Below are 21,076 nucleotides of genomic sequence, written 5' to 3'. Positions count from 1 at the left end.
GCAACTGAAGGTAAAAAAAATAAATCTAAAAAACCTTTTGAAAGGATCAGAAATACATACTATTTCAGAGTAAAACAAGTTATTTTTGATTCTAACTGTGTTTGAAAACAGTAAGGACTCTCTTTGTATCACAATACAATAAAAGGAGAGTGGACAACTAGGTTAAATTCCATCATCTTATTTGAAAGTCCATCTCCAATTAAAGGAGTAATTGTCCCTTTGTACTCAGCACTAGTGAGACCACACCTCGAATACTGTGTTCAGTTTTGGGCCCCTCACTACAAGAAAGACATTGAGGGGCTGGAGCACATCCAAAGAAGGGCCACGAACCTGGTGAAGGGTCTAGAGCACAAGTCTTATGAGGAGCAGCTGAGGGAACTGGGGTTGTTTAGCCTGGAGAAAAGGAGGCTTGGGGAGACCTTATCGCTCTGTACAACTACCTGAAAGGAGGTTGGAGCGAGGTGGGTGTCAGCCTCTTCTCCCAAGTAACAAGCGATAGGACAAGAGGAAATGGCCTCAAGTTGCACCAGGGGAGGTTTAGATTGGATATCAGGAAAAATTTCTTCACTGCAAGGGTTGTCAAGCACTGGAACAGGCTGCCCAGGGAAGTGGTAGAGTCACCACCCCTGGAGGTATTTAAAAGACGTGTAGATGTGGCACTTGAGACATGGTTTAGTGGTGGACTTGGCAGTGTTAGGTTTACGGTTGGACTTGATGATCTTAAGGGTCCTTTCCAACCTAAATGATTCTATGATTCTAAATAGAATATTTGGAAAACCATCCACTACTGTACAATACACATAAGATTTTTTTTTTTTTTGGTAAAGGTAGGAAATTCATTTACTGCTGCAAGACTGAGCCATAAATCACAGCACAAAAAGCGACAGAAATATGGTCCACAAAAACAAAAATTAAAGATTTCAAATTGATACTTGGATTCTGAATTTAGTTTTAAAATAGTATATGTAAGTCAAGAGATCATCTTAATATCCTCCTATCAATACAATTGTGCAGTGGAATTATCTACTGTTGAAATTTTGCAATAGTCCTGTAAGGGCCTTTTTGTTATTTTAACTTTAAGCAGCAACATTTTCTGAGAGAAAACATCTTTTCTTCTTCTACAGTTCCAACTTAAAGCACAATAAACCAACTGAACACTACCTTTGCTGAACTTCTTGCCTATGCTGTCAAAGGTAACCACTGCTTGTTCCTACACTGATTACAAGCTTTGGTTAAAAATATTTCATATTCATTATGAAACAAAACATTTTGAGATAAGGCATCTATTAATGAATACCTATGGCTTCAAACATCTCAACACACCATGTGGCTGTTATGATAAACAGGTTAGAAAGACCTCACAGACAACACAGTTACGTACTGATATGAGCATTTCAAATCACCTCAGTTAAGGTTCAGCATGTAAATTAAAACATGAACTAAATCATGCCTTCGATCTGTACTGAGCAACCACAAAGGCCTCCTATGTTTTTTCACTTCTCCGGCTACTTTTGGCATACCCAGGAACCAAATACAAGTTTCCTTTCCCGCAAGGAAAAACAAAACCCGACAGAACTAGCTGGGCACCGCACCACACCATATAAGAGCTTCTGCATATTGCAAAGATTACCTAATCCAGAAAGGTGCTCAGGGTAATCAGAACAAAACAGAAATATAGCTGTCAGGGCTCTTGGATTGCAGCTTCTGTGATTTACTGCCCAGAGATACAACTCAGTGTTTCACTCAACACAACTACTTCGTTACGAAGAACAAACTAGCAACTTGTAATAAATAACTCCAAAAAGCAGATGAAATGTAACAATATGCAGTCTTCAAATTTAGAAGCCATTTAGCTACTCTAAAAATGGTTTTGGTAAACTCTATGCTTACTACTGTCAGGCAACAGATGGAAGAGCTGGAAGTGCTCTTGTTCTTAAAATCAGTTATGTCAAGAAAAATGCTATGGCATGACAAAACAGTCCTGTTTCCAGATCAGTGCCCAAAGAATGTGCCACAGTTGGACTCCAATAGCTCTGACTGATACACAGAGAAGTGACAGTATCACCACCCATGATCGGTTACTCTGGAAAGGAAGTATGCGCATATTTTGAGACCTGAAATTTTTATATTTCCCTTTACAGCAGAAGTATCCAGCTCTGTCTGAAATCATTAAAAATTACGGTGTAAATTAAAACTACTCAGTTTTATTTGGAATGCTTCCGTATAACCCAGTAACTATTACTAGCATTTATCCCCTACAAGATAAAAATTATTGCTTCAAAAACAGGAAGCAACTGTAAATGACACTAATGATATCCTTTCACTCCTCTCCACAAAGTAATTTGTTTACAAAGTTTCCATGTAGCTATAGCTTCATTTTTTGGGGAAAAAAAACCAAGCACTTAAGATTAACTTACCCACTAGATCATCATTTGAATAATCCTCAGCTTGAACAGGCATTTCTGTAAGTCAAAATTGTACAAACAATTCAAACTGAATGGTTCTCTAAATATTTACCAAAAGCTGCATTTTTTCGCTTATGCTCAAAACAGTGACCTATAAAGACTACTCTGTAATACTACTTTTGCAGAAGTGGGATGCAAATTTTCCTTAGCTGAATTTTTCCAGGGGAAAGATTAATACTTAAGTAGGCCAATGAGTAAACTGCAGGATTGCACAGTTTCAAAAATGATACTTCAAAATTCTGAAACTATACTATCCAAAGCACAAATCTCCCAGTTTCACATGGTGCTACAGTATGGGCTTAGAAAACATTAATATACTTATTATGCTCCCAGCTGTAATTGTGAAATATTTGACTTCAAAATTCAGTTCTTTTTAATTCCGTATGTATGTTTAAATTAAACATGTCACCGAGTGCTATCACTGCTAACAGACGGAAGGTTGCACATAGTGCTCTATTCATGTATGGAGGGAGTCAGGCTCACCAGAAAAGAATTCCTAATAGCCAGGATGCTGGCTGTAGACAATAAGAAGAATCAAAGAGAGAGAAATATGTTCTCTGACTTGGGAAGCCCATAAAGTGCTCAAAGCCGGGGAGACATTCCACTTTATTTTATTTCTTACATATACTCTCTTTCCTGAGTATGCACTACTGACTGGCTGGTGGGAAACAGAGCATAGCAATGAAATTTTCAGCTTCATATGACCTAATATGGCCATTTTTATCGATATAAGTTTTTCTGAACTGGGAGCACTCTCAACTTCTAAAACTGGAGTTCTCTGTAAGCCATTAAAATATTGTCATTAAAAAACCCAAGATGCTAGATTCCAACAACACAATTGTGTTTGTCCTTAAGAGGGAAAGCTTCAGAAAAAGTTACAAATGTATTTTTATTGCAGCATAGAATTCTATTCTATGATATTTATCATTATCTTTTTTTTTTTTCCCTTAAGTAGCAAACTCATGCAAAGATAATATACAAACCTGATTCCTCTGGTTCAGTGGCCACAACATCTTCTGTATGCTTACTTTCTACTGTTACAAAGAAAGTAAGTGTTGAAAGTTACATACAGTATGTTCACAATTTTGTTTTTATTCCCCACCAGCCCCCAATCAAATTAGTATCAAACAAAAAGGAAGACTTAAACTGCAGAACAACCAACTACTTTAACTTAAGAGTAGAAAAAACGTACTGAATACATTTCATGTCCAAAAGTTTAGCTCATCTTTGTTATTGACTTCTATTCCTATTACACCCCCCAAAAGTGATTTTGGTTACAATTATTGTTTGTGTAAAACAATAATGTTTGTTTCCCCATTTAATCATATTAGAACACATTTTTCAAATGGAAAACCTAAATAAATATAGCATCAAATCCTACAGACTGTGCTCAGACTAAACTGCTTAGATCACTTTGCTCCAGCTGACTGAATTAACATCCTGTTTGAGAAAAATCTTGCTTAATGATATCTTTAACTTTAGAGCAAATCTTCAAATTACATTTGACCCAGTACTCATTTAAAATTCCCTGACACCAGCACAACAAACAAAAATTTACAACTTAATCTTTTTGAGTAGTAATGTGGGAAATTAATATACTCCATTCCTCAAATTGAAGCTTTAAGTACTTCATAAGAGAATCACGAAGTTCAACAAGGCCAAGTGCAAGGTCCTGCACCTGGGTCAGAGCAATCCCCAATATCAATACAGGCTGGGGGATGAATGGATTGAGAGCAGCCCTGTGCAGGAGGACTTGGGGATCTTGGTGGATGAAAAACTGGACACAAGCCGGCAATGTGCACTTGCAGCCCAGAAAGCCAACGATATCCTGGGCTGCATAAAAAGAAGCGTGACCAGCAGGTCAAGGGAGGTAATCCTGCCCCTCTACTCCGTGCTGGTGAGACCCCACCTGGAGTACGGTGTCCAGCTCCGGAGTTTTCAGTACAAGACAGACATAGACCTGTTGGATCGGATCCAGAGGAGGGCCACAAAAATGGTCAGAGAGCTGGAACACCCCTCCTATGAAGACAGGCTGAGAGAGTTGGGGTTGTTCAGCCTGGAGAAGAGAAGGCTCCGGGGAGACCTTACTGCAGCCTTTCAGTATATAAAGGGGGCTTATAAGAAAGATGGAGAGAGACTTTTTACCAAGGCCTGTAGCGACAGGACAAGGGGCAATGGTTTCAAAGTGAAAGAGGGTAGATTTAGACTGGACATAAGGAAGAAATTTTTTACGGTGAGGGTGGTGAGACACTGGAACACGTTGCCCAGAGCAGTAGTGGATGCCCTATCATTGGAGGTGTTCAAAGTCAGGTTGGATGGGGCTTTGAGCAACCTGGTCTAGTGAAAGACATCCCTGCCCATGGCACGGGAGTTGGACCAGATGATCTTCAAAGGTCCCTTCCAACCCAAACCATTCTATGATTCTATATAGCACATTTCTCTGCTTTGTTTTTAATTTGTTTGTTTTTTAATCATATTAATAAATATAAATGGAAGAAAAAGTGTTTTATTTCACAAACTATAAAAATTCGTACCTGACAGCTCTTTATCAATATCAAAATCTCCAATAATTTCATCTACAAGAGAAAGTACAAAAAGAAAAAAGTATATAATGAGCTTTTTTTTTTTTTTTTTTTTTAACATCAGATTTCAAAATGCCTGTATTTCATCAAAACACTTTAAGATCACAATTACAAAATATATACCTGGCTCCGTGGCTTCATTCACCTCCTCCGGAAGGTCCTCAACAGCTAAGAAAACATGCAATTCAGAGCAATAATGAAGTCAGCCTTCAACTGATGAAACTTACATACAACACTAAAGAACACAGCTAGCACAGAGACATGTTTAACTGTGAACAGTAAACTGCTATAAACAAACAGGAACTTCAATGAATTTGAAGGAAAAAAAGAAATTACTTCTTAAATTTTCTTCCCTGTTTCACTAAAGAACTGCTGTATTCATTAGGTAAATATTTCAAAATTGTACCTTCTGAACAAATGGTGTTTGGATTAAGACACAGTAACATTAAAACCTGAAATTTTAAAAATGCTTCTTAATCTTTCTAAGCATAATCAGTACTCCCACCTTCATCTTTTGCAGCACCAACTCCATCTGCTAGGCATATTAAAAACCAAACAAACAAAAAAACCTATGAACTTTTACTTTAAAAGTCTTTTTATTTGGATAAACATGCAATTCCCTGGTGAGTCCTACTCTCCTTCCTGAAGGACAACGAGCAAGTTCTTCAACTTAAATTATGGGTTCCATGGAAAAATAAATTATTTTAATTTTTATTTTCTTTGAATATGGCACTCTAACTCATTTGACTGTCCTCTTAAGCTTATGATCACAAAGGTGACAAAACGGGTACTTGTTTACACTAGAGAACTTCTTGACCTCATTCTAAACTAAACAATTGTGTCTTTTTCAATCAGCTGTCCAAGATGACTCAAAAGAGCTGGTTATTTCAAGACAACAAAGTATACAGGACCCAGAGAGAGCACTGCAGACAAATAATTTTTTAATTGCTTCTGCTAATTAGATAAAGGCAGTAGCAAAAAGTACGCATCAAAGCTGAGCTAGTATTGACAGCCTGTAAATGTTGAACGATCTTAAGCACTTGTTACAAGGTTATGAGAAAGGCTCACGGCAGGCAGCAGGTTGAGTGTCTGTGCTGAGCTACTGTGTTCCAAATGTCCATAAAAAGCCTCACATACCCCATTTTGTGTCACTTGAGACCTTAAAGATGAATCCTTGAGGATGGTATATTAAAAGAAGATGTCTCAGTTCATAGTCAAAAACCTAATTTTATAACTACACAGACTATAATGAACCTTTGCCATAATTGGCAATATATTGTGATTGAAGATCACACAGATCACATATTTCAATACATAGAAATAGCAAGATTAAGTTAATGATTTTTATGCTAACTTGACTAAAATATTTCTCTGATTTTGAAAATCATTTATATTCCAATAACATTTATTTTAAAGGTATTTCTACTTTAATGATGTATGAAACAAAGATTTTCTAATATGCTCCTATATATAAACATATATACGTGGTGGGACGTGTGTGGGAGTGTACACACACCCCACCAACCCACATATACACACACACACACACACACACTTATATATATGTATATACCTGTACCTTGAGTCTCAGTCAGCTTTTCATGTTTTGGTTCTGAAAGGAAAGAAAAATAAAGTTCCTGGGTGGTTGATATGCACAAAGTATCCTAAAAATTTGGTTGTTAAGCATCCAGTTCATTTCTTTACTGATAAATTCAAAGCTCTCAAAGACTTTCTCTAGTTTTGGGGCCTGAATAGATATATGAACCCTTATTGGAGCTTGTAGTAGAAATTCTATGCAAAAAATAAATACCAAATGTGAACATAATGCTGAAATTTCAAGCATTTCTGTCTACACAGATGAAATACTGAAAACAATGACAACAATAAAGCTATAATTCTGCACAATTCTTATAATTCACCTACACTCCTAATCTTTGAGTAAAGAGCCAGTCTAATTTTTGTAATTCTGAAGAAATAGGTTAAGAATATTCATTATTTTACTTTAGATAATGTCTGAAAATAGACAAAATGCTATCCATTAACTGTCTGAATTTTCAATATACATTTATTGCGAATTTTAGAACTAAAGAAGTTCAATGTTCATCTAGTGTTTTGGATAATTTCATTATCTTAACAGGTACTAACTCTCATCTGAAAAAGGTTATTTACATAAGATTTTTTAAAAAATATAATCTTTCTACTATTGTTTTATCTCAAAAGGCACTAGCAGTCACTTGGCTCCCCCTCCATCCCTTTAAAAAAAAGTTCTTACAGCATATTCTTAAAAAAAAAATCCGGAACTCTTCATTTGTAATGAAAATCTCAAACTTGCCTTCTTTTTCTTGTTTCATTGCTACGAACTGTATAAAACTCTTCTTAAAACTACTGAAAGTTGTGTACAATAACTGAGTTCCTGTATTCCAAGTTCTATGATCACTGTGGGCACATACACTCATTTCAACTAAGGAATTTTTAGTATTAGCAATAACTGCAAAAGGTACAAAGAAACGGTTCCTTTCAATATGCTAGACACACAAAGTGAGTGCAGCCTACCATAGGCCTTCAGTTTTTCCCAACACCACGCAAGGTAGAAGTGATTACAGGAAATGCAATCCTATTAGAGCTGGTCACTGATCTGAATTAAGAATCAAGTCATACAAAGTAAGAGTCAGAAAAGAAACTGAACTGCTCTGGCCAACAATCATCTTGGCACTGCCCTCTCAGCTTTCTGAGACTCTTAGAAAGCACCAGGATTGGAGAAAATATTACAACAGAGGGTCTGCCAGAAGAGGGGAAACATCTGGTAGAGATGGAGAAGATACATTGACTCTAGAATATAGATGCTTATACTTCCGCTGATTTCTCAGACATTTGCATCTGGAGCTTTAAAGTGAATCTTCCTGTGGATGTGAACTGCAGTTTCGGAGCTAATGTCAAAAACACAAGCTTTACATTTGAGAGAAAGAATTTCAGATCTCCATGATGGCCTCCATCTCTTCTTTGACTTCAGAAAACAGGTGCTAAAAACTCTCTTCTCCAGAAAAAGCAGATCTGTTTCAGTTTCGATCCAACCAAAAGCATGTCGAAAGGTACAAGAAAGATGGGCCAGGAGACAACAGGGATGAAAACTAGGTACTACAACTGCTAAAATGGTGTCTAGCACACATTCATGAACAACTAGAACTCCCATGCCCTGAAACTGGATAGACTGAACTCAGAAGGAAAAAAAAGGTGTGTCACAGAAAGATGGCCTCACATCTTTCAGCACATCTTCAGAGACATCCATGGTTGGCTGGTTAGCTCAAACTTTAAAGGACTGACAACATAAGATGAGCTTATAGAACTGAGTGTGATTAGACTGTCCTCCCCAGGAGTGTCTCCCATCTTTTCTAGGGATTCTGATAGCAATTTCTGATTATTTTCTCTGGTTATTTCTGAGACACCGATGAGTGCCTGGAAATAAGGGTGCCTATACACAGGTCTGTCCTTGGAACAAACAGTGAAATTTAACATAACTTTGTAACTTCATGTAACTTTCAAGATTGGGGGGAGGAGGGGGGGGCACAGAATTTAAAATTAAAAAAAAAAAAAAAATCAATCAATCAAATCTTGCAAACGCCAAGAACACTCAATGCCTCACCTAACAGGTCTTTTTCTTCTACACTGCTCCAGGCTGGAGCTCTCAAATGAAATTCCTTTAAGAAGTACAAAGGAAGCATTGTGCTTTCTCTCACAACCAGAATGTCCTGAAGGGAGAACTTGCAAGCAAGGCAAAATTCTGTTGTGAAAAGGTGAACTTTTATCAAGAGAAAAGCAGTTTGTCACAATTACGTTGAACTGCAGGCATAAATCGCTGTGTAAAAAACCCTGGCAATTTAGTAGCCAAGAACAATAATTTTTTGACAAACACCACCTACCTTGAAATTTCCTTTTGAGAAAAAGGATGGAACTTCCTATTCTCTTCATCAGCCTAATCAGAGGATTTGGAATAGTAAGGAAAGAGTAGAAAAAAACTAAACCTGATTTATCTGATACTATTTAAGACTCTCATTGCAGCACACAGTAGCAATCGCACATGAAACCACTGCTTGCCGAAGCACGTGAATTACTCACAAAATAGAGTGATTCACTGTTATTGTTCCCGGGCGCCAGAAGAGACTGCAGAATATGGAATGGTTTTGGAACTGATTCTATGAAAAACTGATGCAAATTACTTTGGGAACCTCCATGATCATCTTACTCCAAAAGCAGGTATAGATGACTCTTCCCCAGGGCAGGGACCATGGAAGCATTCTCTATTCACATCACCGCTACATATGAAGGAGCATGAAAAGTAAAGATTAAATTTGCACTTCTCCTTCATATCTAGGTGTGAGAAGCAAGAGAAGTGACTCTTGATTAGGAACTGATTGTAAAATAAGTATCTCCTGGAAAGGAGAGTAAACAATAAGCCCAGGGAAAAAGCTAGGTCTCTCTTGCTTTTCCGTCCTATTGATGCTGACACATTTCATCAAGGGCATCATAGCTGAGGCAAATAATTCTTTTCTGCAGACTGAGAAAGACATGGACTAAGTGCTAAATACACCTTTGGGTCACTGAAAGTCCTTCAATGGGATTTTGACTTCTATCCCAAAGGTGGATGTCAGAATTTCCCTCCTGATGACAAAGAATGAACCTCAAGGTCTTCTGTCTCAAATATTTTGAAGTTCAGAATCACTGTTCTTTGCTCAGGTTACATAAACATGGAAAATAAACAAGAGTGCTCTGAAGATATGCTTAAGTTTTCTGAAGTACAGTGGTCCCCAGAAGGAATCACAACCACATACCTTTGTTTCAAGACTGTGACCACTAGTCATCTTCTCGTCCACTTTTTGATTTGGTCTTAGCAATCATTAGCAAATCATTAACCAAATCAAACTAAAACAGAGTCATCTCCAAAGATCTGGTAGTTACAGACAAGACAAAAAGGTAACACTGAGCTATATAGATGCAACGAACCACAGCTGACTTGGCCAGGGTTTCATAAGAAAAAGGGCAAAGTCTTCAACATTCTTATTCCACATATGCACAAAGTATGACAAAGAGGACCAATATGGGTATATAACCTATATGCATACTCTACACTTGTTCCAGTGTTAAAGATCGATTGATTGCTTACATATACAGGAGGTTTGAACATAAAAAAACCCAAAACCTTAACTGAGAACTTACAAAGTAATGTGACAGCATAAAAAATGTTAAGACAAAGTAATTTCACTTTCATATTAATGAAATGTCATTTGACACTGTCATTTCACTAAATATAGCAGTTGTCATACCATGGTCTTCATTATAATCGCCATGCACTCTATCCTCTGTTTAAAGAAAAAAAAAATCAACATGAAAATTCACGGAATTTTAAGACAATAAATACATACAAATAATACTGTGTCAAGTTTATTCAGAATAAAAAAGATATTCAAAATTACAGTATTTTATACTGTATTAAAGTTAATAAGAGTTCAAAGGTGAAGATTAATAAAAGATCCTGTGAGAAGAACTGAATCATTTTCTGGCATCACAAGATAGACTTAAAAAAGGTAAAGCGCTATCAGTAGGCTTTTCTTACACAGTTCATGAACTCATCTATAAATTACCTACAATTCAGAATGGATATACTCATAAATCATTTCTATATACAGCAAACTTCTACAGTGAAATTTTGGAATCTGCTTGTTATGGCTGGCTTGCTTTTTAAAAAAAAATTTAAAGATACTACTGTTTTCCGGACACTTATTACACTAACTTCAATATCTTTGGCAAATTCAAATTATTTCTTACCCACAGAAACACTTCTATGCAATTTAAAATACAAACATCCATTCTCTTGGAAAATTAAGCTTCAAAATATTATTCTGCTCATTTGGCTGACATTACAGAAAAGGAGTATTCATGTAAGTCTTTGTATTTTTTCAGAACATTGTCCTGGTTTCGGCTGGGACAGAGTTAACTCCCTTCTTAGCAGGTGGTACAGTGCTGTGTTTTGGATTTAGTGTGAGAATAATGTTGATAACACTCTGATGTTTTAGTTGTTGCTAAGTAGCGCTTATCCTAAGTCAAGGACTTTTCAGTTTCCCATGCTCTGCCAGCAAGCAGGTGTGCAAGAAGCTGGGAGGGAGCATAGCCAAGGCAGCTGACCCGAACTAGCCAAAGGGGTATTCCATACCATAGAATGTCATGCCCAGTATATAAACTGGGGGGAGTTGGCTGGGAGGGGCGGATCGCTGCTCAAGCATCGGTCAGTGGGTGGTGAGCAATTGCATTGTGCATCACTTGTCTTTTCTTGGGTTTTATTTCTCTCTCTCTTTTTTTTTGTGATATTCCTTTTCATTACAATTATTATTATATTTTTATTATTATTAGTTAGTACTATATTTTACTTTAGTTATTAAACTGCTTTTATCTCACCCACAAGTTTTACTTTTTTTTTTCCCCCGATCCTCCTCCCCATCCCACTGGGAGGGAGGAGGGGCGAGCAGCTGCATGGTGCTTAGTTGCTGGCTGTGATTAAACCACGACAAACGTAAATAAAAATACAGATGTAATAACTTACTAAGGAACTGATGCTATCTATAAGCTCCAATGTTTTGGGGTTTTTTTTTGTCTTGGTTTGGGGCCACAATTCGATGAAACTTCAATAAAAAGAAATAAGATTTTGGACTGTACCTGTGTAATGTTCCACAGCATCTTCTAGCGTTAGCTCAGAGTCACCTTAAATAAAAATATTTAATATTTTATATTCTAATCAACTTTTCATGCAACAGCTAAATAGCACAACAGAAGTTAAAAAGGTCACATATTTAGCTCAAGAATAACAGAACTAAACATCCTGAGTTAATACTACAATGTTTTATTTGAAAGTGACAGCTGGATTATAAAACACATCCAGGAGCCACACTGTAAGTCACACAATATAGTAAGTTCATGCATATCTGTATTTAGGCTTAAAATAAGGAATACAAGTAGGTCTTTGACAATCCATTGATTAGACTGGAAGAATCCGACAGAAAAAGATATTTATGTAAGCATTTGTGGATTGGATTCGTGGAGTGTTGCATTCACAAATGTAAAGGTAACACAGCTGCAAAAATCAGGCTTATTTGAAACTACTCGAAAAGCTGTTTGAAAATAAAACTGTGATGAAACAGTCAATATGACATATTACTTTGATGCATGTTTAAAAAAGTATAAGTCATTATATTATAATCTGAAGTCATGAAAATTTACAAACCTGGAGCTTCTGGATCACTTACTGTCTTTTCCACATCCATATCATATTCATATGAAACTGTAAATTAAATATGAAAAATAAACATTTTTATTTGATATAAACATATTTTAAAATATTTCATATTTTTAATACTCAATTATTTTAACTGGCATCCATAATGTGTCTGTCAGTAGCTAAATGTAGCTCCTTAGTTGAAAACTGACAAATTAAAACCTTACAAACAGACACTTGCAACTTTACACATGGCAATCTAATGGAAGGTGTTGGGGCCCTCTCTCTTCTAGTCCTCTGTTATACTCTCCGTATGAAAACTAGATCCACGAGAGCCATTAGTCTCCATCAATATTTTTTAATAGTTCTTCTAATATGAATAAAAAATGTAATCTTCCCCTATCCTCAAAGTTCTAAAGTAGCTTCTTTACTAATGTGCAGGAGGACCACTGGTGATGATCTACAGAAGACAACATAAGAGCCAGAAATCAGACCTTGAGAAACATGTACATTCACTTCTGGCATCACGGATTTAGAACAATTTACTTTTTTTCATTGCCTAGCTAAATATGTGGATTATTTTCCTCTGTGACTACAATTCTTTGTGATGTTATTAATATACTCAGTATGATACATCTGACAACACACAGTACTGAAAGTAAAGTAACTATCCTTTTACTTTGGAAGCATCACAGCTTGGATTCTAAATTGGTAACTGGAAAGCAGTAGTGTCCCACAAAGATACAAATAAACAGTTTTAGCTGTATCAAACCAATAAAATTATTTTTCTGTCGTATTTGGCATCAAACAGGACTGTAAAGTCCAGAACTAACATTGAGCCAAAGATAAGAAGCCTAGTCCAAACAAAAATCAATGTCTAATGTAAGCAGAAGAGGCTGCCTGTACTATAAACAAGCATTATTAGCATCCAGAAGAAAATACTTATCAGACAGCAGGGAAACTGTAATATCCACCTAATGTTTCTTCATAATGGGAAAGATGAGCTAGTGCCATTGTACCTGATATCAAGCATAATATGAAGATGACTATAAGCTAATTGGATTAGTCCAGGCAAAATTTCAAAAAGCTTTAAAGATGAATTAGGGTGTGCAGAAAGACAGTGCAAGGATAGCTCACAATGAAGTCCTGGGTGCTGGCTCACTCTCTGATAGTATAATCGGCCATAAAGAAACAAACAGTCCTGAAGGAAAGGTTACAAACTGGATGCTTCTGACAGGTGACAGGTTCCATGTGAGAACACAAGTTTCTGACTAATGCCAAAAATAATATGCTAGAAGAACCTTAGCATTGTAGACTGTTAAGAAGACAGTAATATAAGTAATAAATCTCATTCTCACTTTCTTAGACTGTAGAACCACAGATCTCTTGCCTATCCAGATCCCAATCATACACAACAGCCAGAAACACATAGAAAAGTAAAAATGAAGTTTTTGCACCAATGAAAGCAAAGTTTCCATACCTATCATCCGTTCTTTTTAAGAACCATTTGCAATAGCAAATATGATACAGTCATCTCAGTCAAAGTAAAAATATCCAAGACAATCAAGAATAGTTGTTTGGAGAAAAAAAAAATTTCAAAATTATATATTCCTAAACCAGTCTAACCTCTTCCATTTTGCTGTCTCATATAAATTGCTACATTTAGGCAGAAAACCAATATTACCGAGTTTGGAAAAACAAAATTATACCTGGAGCTTCATATGGTTCAGGCTCCACGGCTCCAAGATCATCTGTCAAAAGATCAGCATCTGAGAAACAAACATGTATTTACAAATTTTAAAATTTTTACATCAATACATGATACCACAAACCCCATTAACAGATTATTATGTAAGAATAGAGTCAAATTTCTAAGCAGAAATTCTAAGCAAATTTCTTCTAATGTCAGCAAGATATGTATATAAATTGAAAGAATAAAATTTATAATTTTATTCTTATATATAATACTGAGAATGTGTATACACACATAAACTCTATACACTTTCACTCAAAAATAGATGACTTGACAGAAATTTCCGCGTAAATGTGAAGAAAGTAGAACATATTCACTTTGCCTTCTTAATAGTAATTTTAAAGATTTAAAGTAACTGGAATTTGAATTTCTCCTCTATTCCCCTACTTTAACTTGCACTGTGGATGAATAAGAGAGATACAGAAACAAGGAGGTATAATAGACCCAGACTGAAAAGAATTACTTCAGTTCTGAAGAAAGAATCTCTGTGTACTTCCAGCAATCAAAACTTTTAGATGACATCCATTACATGAGTTTTTCAAAAAGAGGTATTAAGATATATGTAAAATTTTCAGTAGTGCAAATAAAAAGCATTTAGAAATATTTTTCCCTAAGTTGGATTTAGATCATATGATTCCATTTTAATATTTTGATTACACACAATTTTTATCATCCTGTCAATGCCCCAAGGCAGGAGGATATGAGCATCTTCTTTATATGATGTTATGTTCTCAGCAGGACTTGCAATATAGTCCATGCATGACATTCTCTTAGAGAGCCACATTAGAAGTTAAGTAGAGTGAGAGTAAGTCTGTGCTAATAAACTCTTAAAATTTAGTTTAATAAACTAGAAAGTCCAGAAGCAGACTCCATACAGATATTACAGAAGTCCCTCTACTGGGGGGAGATATGCATACCTGGAGCACAGATTAATTTGTTTGGTTGAAAGCCAATATAGCAGTAACTAAAGAATAATACATAGTTACCTGGATTCCAAACACGTGGCATTAAAATATCCCATTTTGATTTTAAAAATATTTATTTGCTAAATAATACTTGCTGTGGCTGACATTTGCTAAGTCTCTATTGCAAGTAGAAATTATGAGTCAAGTTTTTAATGAGACATTTCCATTTGTCTGTTCTTATTTTTGGCAAAATTTAATTTTAAATATATTTAGTCATTCAGATACCTTTCTGAACTGAGTCTGGTGTTTCATATGCTTCTGGCATTTCATTCTCTAATTCTCTGAGCAAGTCATCTGTTGTAGGAGCTTCAAAAGTTTCTCCATGTATTTCTTCCTTCACTTGCCACTCATCATTTATAATTTCATTTACATCTTCATGTCTCCCTCCTAATCAATAATACAGATTGTTAGAGAATACATACCCTTTGGTAAATTCTATTACCAGCAAATATTCAGTCTTCAGCACACCCTTCGTGTTTTTCAACTAGTCCCCAAAGGGGACAGGGAGGGAGACAGATGACTTGTCTGCACCTTCCAGCAGTATAAACTCAAAGTATCTGCACTGACTTGCCAGTCCCTTCTTTGCCCGCAATAAAAGCCATCTCTGTTTACCCATTCTTGCACTCTATGCAGTATTTTGAGGAAGTTTTTGTCAACTGACTGATTTGAGCTACTGCTGCCAAACACCTCTGGGTAAAGAGGCCACAGTTTTAGGATTTGGTGACTGAACATTCTGAATTTTCTTGAAAATCACAAATTAGCCAATTAGAATGTTTTGTGCAGGCAAAAGCACTTTAAGTGCATACCAAAACCAGACTCTGAGATTTGTCTAGCCTATGGCAGCATTTATAAATTCTTCAGTGATTTCTAAGTGTTAATGCATTACCAGGCTGGGAATGGAGAGCTTCATGAAGAACAGACTGAATCTCCTCTTCCAATTCTACATCAGCATTCTTGTGCTCTAAAAGGATTATAAATTGCAGTGAAGGTAAGTGCAAAAGGCAAAGTCTAAACATTAGCTCAAGGCTTGCAGCTTTTAGTAGCCTACATAAAGTTCTTATTCCATTTCATAAAGTTCCGTAGAGATCGACGTGGTGAACCCTCTGCAACTCACGCAATTACAAAAACAATTTGGCTTTGCTTGCTCTCCAATATGGGAAGTATTGCATCAATCATATCAGATTCACTCTGAAGATGAATTGGAAGAATTTATCTACACCGCATTTTCTGCACGTATATTTTTCTCAGTGGCAGTAACATTAATAACTTCAGATAACTATTCAAACCAAGAATTCTCTTCTAAGTAATTATTTTACTAACACTTTCATCCATTACTTTCCTACAATTTAGGCAGCAGCACTAGCACGTCATATTTGACAACAAAATGTCACTTGCAGAAGTAGGGTTTTGTTGGCTTTATAAACAGGGAAAATAGATACTAACATTACAACATCAAGGTCTTCTCCTGGCAATTCATAGCAGAATAAATCAAACTGATTTCAGGGACAAGTGATTTTCATCTAAACACCAGCCCAGAACATAACAGGAATTTGTATGAAGTGTTGCCTTCATATAAATGTCCTGAAATTAACACTGAGAAACCCAACAGCACAAAACCAAAAACCAAATCACAGCTGCGTTTTTCAAATGAAGATCCAAAATGGTACCAGTTATGGGGGGGGGAGGAAACACCACCTCAACTGGATATATTTTATACATGATAACTTAAGAAAAGTAATGCAAATCTTTTAAAACAAATTCTATATTCCATTTTATTGAGCATATGCTCCACATTTGTGGGTTATTGTGTTAGGTTCACATAAACATCAAGTAGGATAAGCCTCTTCAAGGAACAGGAAAAAATATGTACTCTCTGAGTAACACTAAAATGCAAATCACGTATCTGAAATGTGATGTATAAAATTATTTTTTCTTGAATTCCTCTTAAACCTAATAAATTTTACTAATACTATGGGGCTTTTAAAACGTTTAAATGATTTTTTTCAACCGTAGAAGCTGTACTTATTGTATTTATGATATCCTATTGGTTTTAGTGGAAAAGTGAATATTTGATTAGCCTTATGAAGTTGGTTTTTGATTAACCTTATGAAGTTGGTTGTTAGGTTGGGGTTTTTTGTTTGGGTTTGGGGGGGGTGTTTTTAAGGGGGAGAATCTGCTGTTATTCTGACTGGGTATACTGTTGTATATGTATCAAAACCATAACTGTACATCAGCAGAAAGTTATTCTGATGTGATATGGTTCCAATGGGAACCATGAGAGCTGACAAGAGTGCCTTCTATACACTTGAATTACAAACTTTTCGTGGTCAGTGATTTATATAAAGTTATCAACAGTGATTCCCATTAAATAAACTGTAGTGGATAAGCAACACATAAAAATCGATGAAAGTTTTATTTTTCTACCCAAAGAAATAACACAATGAGTCTGCATGCTAAGGCAACAGAAATATAATTCAAATGAAGCACCACGTCTTTTGTTTCACCTATGGTTTACAAAAGGCCTTACCTGATTCGACATATGACTTCTCAGCAGGCTGGATGGTCTCCTCAGATTCTGGTGATGTTGGCTGTGCTGGGACAGATCTTTCTTTAAGGCCTGCATTTTTCAGTTATAAAGTTAACTTTATGCTCTTTTTGATCTGATTCAGTTATAAACTAAGAAAGTTGTTTCAGTTAAATTAACTGACGTTAAACTCTCCAAAATGTATTCAAACAATTAATCACAATTACAGGGCTGTCCTGAGATGCAGTGATATATACAAAGACTAAAGTGTATTCAGATAGTAAACAAATATGTTCTGAAGACAAACACACAATGAGAGGAAAAAAGGGACAGAAATTTAAGCACTTGCGTTTATTTCAAAGTAACTGAACAAATGACTATGCTATCCTCAACATCTATTCAGTATCCAGAAGAAAAATAGGCATCAGGTTTTTCTCACTGTTTTCTCTTTGGGCAAAAAGTGCTTCATATGATTAATTTTATAGGTTTTATGAAGAACTAATTTGGACTTTCTAAAACGCGCAGAATGAGAAGAGGTATTTTAAACTCATATGGTAAATCTTAGAAGATCTGATGAAGAGAACTGTAGTTTCTTCAAAATAAGGTAATCTCAATCTCCAGTTTCTTTTGACAACTGTATTACTAGAGAAAACATACCACTGATGGAATTTCACCACTAAGATGCTTACTATCTATAACACAGAGTCTTTCTAGATCAAAACACAATGAAGAGAAAGCAACCAAGAATAGCAATGATCAACACCATGGTAAGAGATAAAGATAATTCATAGCCTTGAAAGATTATGCCACATCGTAAGACACCACATCCTCAAGAAAGAATACATTGGTATTGGCCTAATCCTCCTCTCAACTATCCTTTAGGAAGGACTCAAGCAAGACTTAAAGAAGAGAGGTTCAGACTGGGTATAAGAAAAAAAACTTACACACACACGCACCCACCCACCCCACCATGAGGACAGTCAAATCAGTGGAAAAGGCTGCACAGAGAGGTTGTGCATTCTCATCCTTGGAGGTTTTAAAGACCATACTGGATAATGGCCAGCATAACCTGGTCATACCTCTGCGATGACCCTGTTTTGAGCAGGATGTTGGAATAAGGATCTCCTGAAGTCCCTTCTAAATGGAATCCTCCTATAATCCTACATCATTTTTCCTACGTTCATATTTAAGTTCCAAGGTCAATTAAGATAAAATTACCTTCTTAAATGAACACACACACACACTGCCCAAAACAACTAGTTTCTCAAGAGCTGTGTGCACAGAAATCAATAGAAAAATAGTATTTAAGAAAGCAGAGGCTACACTATAATGAACACTCCTGTACTGCTAACAATCTTGTAAAAGTAACTTTAAGTGGAACAATATAAGTATTATATTTCAAGTCAGTAAAGCTTTAAAAAAAATAATTACCACATTTCTAATGGAGTCAAACATATCTCAATACAAACAGGACTGATATGCCTGAAAACAACTTTGTGTAAACTAGAGAGATTTTATTATTTTATGCATCGTGAGAAAAATGTATATTTATTCCATTACCCTACATAAGTAATGGGAACAGGAATAACAGAATTAATTCTACTTACACCTTTTTATATTATTTACATTACATGAAGATAAGTAATTAGGCTGTATCTAAAAGTACTGTAACTAAGAGTCCACTACTATGGAGTCACGATCAGAAGCTAAAAGAAAAAAGCCAAATTTACACCTCATTTTTTGCCAATTTTCTTCTGTGTCATTAAAAAAATCCTGAAATATTAAAAAATATTATTAAGACTTACATTCATCTTTCGCTGCAGTAATATTAATGGCTACAAGAGTAAGAAGTTACTTCCTTCTACAATCATCTTTAACCACATATAGAGAAAAACCAGTTACCTATATTAGCCACTGTCTCACACTTCAGAATCTGGAAGCATAGAAACAGCCAACCTGCTTTCACAAATACAGTTCACTTCCCTTACATATACATCGCTTCAAGTAAGTCCTCATATCCTCTAATAACCCACATCTCCAATTCCAGACAACCACTTGCTCTGCTTCATGAACAATAAATGGATTCAAGGTATTTCAAAAGATAGTCAATATTTCACAGCCAACAAGCACTTAGGGTGTGTAGAAGGAAAGAATGGACTAGCAGGAGTATTTCTTTGTTTTGCTTGCGCATTTCCCAACTTTGCTTTCAAGCTTTTTATACATATCTATCATGTGTTTATCACTGATTCGTATTCAATCCTGTTGAGTATGTAATATGTTAAGTCATTTACTTTTTGCAAGATACTATTTTCTCTCATCTTTTTATTACAATAAAGTTGCACTCAGTTTTTACTTGTGTGGTGCATTTTTTGAGCTTATGTGGTAACTTGCCATGTTATGTCGAATGACAATAACATTTCAGAGAGATATACAACAGCACAACAGATCTCTGGGGCAAAAATCTCATTTTATTGTGTGGCTATCTGTATAGCCTGGAGTGCTGCTCAAATAAAACATTCTTTGGGGGAAAAAAAAAAAAAAAAAAAAGAACTTCTTTAGAACCAGATAAACTTTGGGTCATAGATACAATAACATGTTAATCAGAAAGGCAACTAATTCCAAATTTCACTCCCAGACAGTTACAACTTCTGTCACATTAGAGGAGAAAATAAAAAGTGATGTGCACTATATCACTGTGCCACTATTCTTGAGAAGTGTGATTTGAGTGGTCCTCGGTCAAATATGTATCTTAACACTTATCAGGGCAAAGATGAATAAACACGTCTATCATCACTGAAACCTAAAGAGAATGCTCATTATGCAAGTGCATTTATCAGATCTTCATTCTGTCAAGTTTTTTGCTAAGCACTATAATGTTCACAACACACACATCCTTTCCCTCCTTCTTCACACATATATAAATATTTAGAAAATAGCTTGGTATATCATCTCTGTTAATTATCACAGCTAGAATCTTAAGCTACTGTACTATTTTCTACAGCTTTCATTTCAACTATTTTTCATACGTTTCCTCTAAAGAAAAAAAAAAAAAATCATATTGTATCTTACCCTATTACCACATCTTATACCTCTAGGGATCAAAGCATCTTACAGAAACACCTATGTGTTGTATCGAAAGTCTGAGATAAGTGTATTGCCAACTGTTATACACAAAATTTAAGCAAAACCACAAACAGAATCAACCTTCAGGACTTTAATCTTACACCACCACCCACATGCATACACTCATGCTCAATTTCACTCCTTAGTTTTATTTTCTTTAAAATAATACTGCAGTATAGCAATAATAAATCTTCAACTTTCATTACAAATTTTTTTCTGAATCTTGTGTAATTTTATTGTGCAATTAATATTTCAATATACTAAGCGATATTATTTGTCTAGTAAAATTAGAAAATATTCTTTTCCCATATAAACTTGAAAGCAAGTACAGATTCAAGAACATAGTGAAATATCTCTACAGAAATGTTTTGTAACGTTGTTTATTCTAATGAGACTGCTGGAT

At 35.6% G+C, this 21,076-nt stretch overlaps 1 protein-coding gene across 1 annotated transcript in view; it reads right to left on the bottom strand.

Annotated features, from left to right (window-relative positions):
- ASPH (aspartate beta-hydroxylase) overlaps positions 1-21,076 on the bottom strand; it is a 121,705-nt gene that overhangs the window by 62,462 nt on the left and 38,167 nt on the right. The window contains 12 exon segments of the mRNA XM_050892929.1: positions 2,418-2,462; positions 3,449-3,499; positions 5,000-5,041; positions 5,171-5,215; positions 6,627-6,659; positions 10,366-10,401; positions 11,753-11,797; positions 12,318-12,374; positions 14,018-14,077; positions 15,252-15,413; positions 15,913-15,987; positions 17,554-17,643. Coding sequence (XP_050748886.1) covers positions 2,418-2,462; positions 3,449-3,499; positions 5,000-5,041; positions 5,171-5,215; positions 6,627-6,659; positions 10,366-10,401; positions 11,753-11,797; positions 12,318-12,374; positions 14,018-14,077; positions 15,252-15,413; positions 15,913-15,987; positions 17,554-17,643 — 741 coding nt within the window.

This window comes from Gymnogyps californianus, chromosome 2, assembly GCF_018139145.2.
Source record: "Gymnogyps californianus isolate 813 chromosome 2, ASM1813914v2, whole genome shotgun sequence".
Classification (NCBI taxonomy): Eukaryota; Metazoa; Chordata; class Aves; order Accipitriformes; family Cathartidae; genus Gymnogyps; species Gymnogyps californianus.
This window is presented reverse-complemented; position numbering and strand designations above follow the sequence as displayed.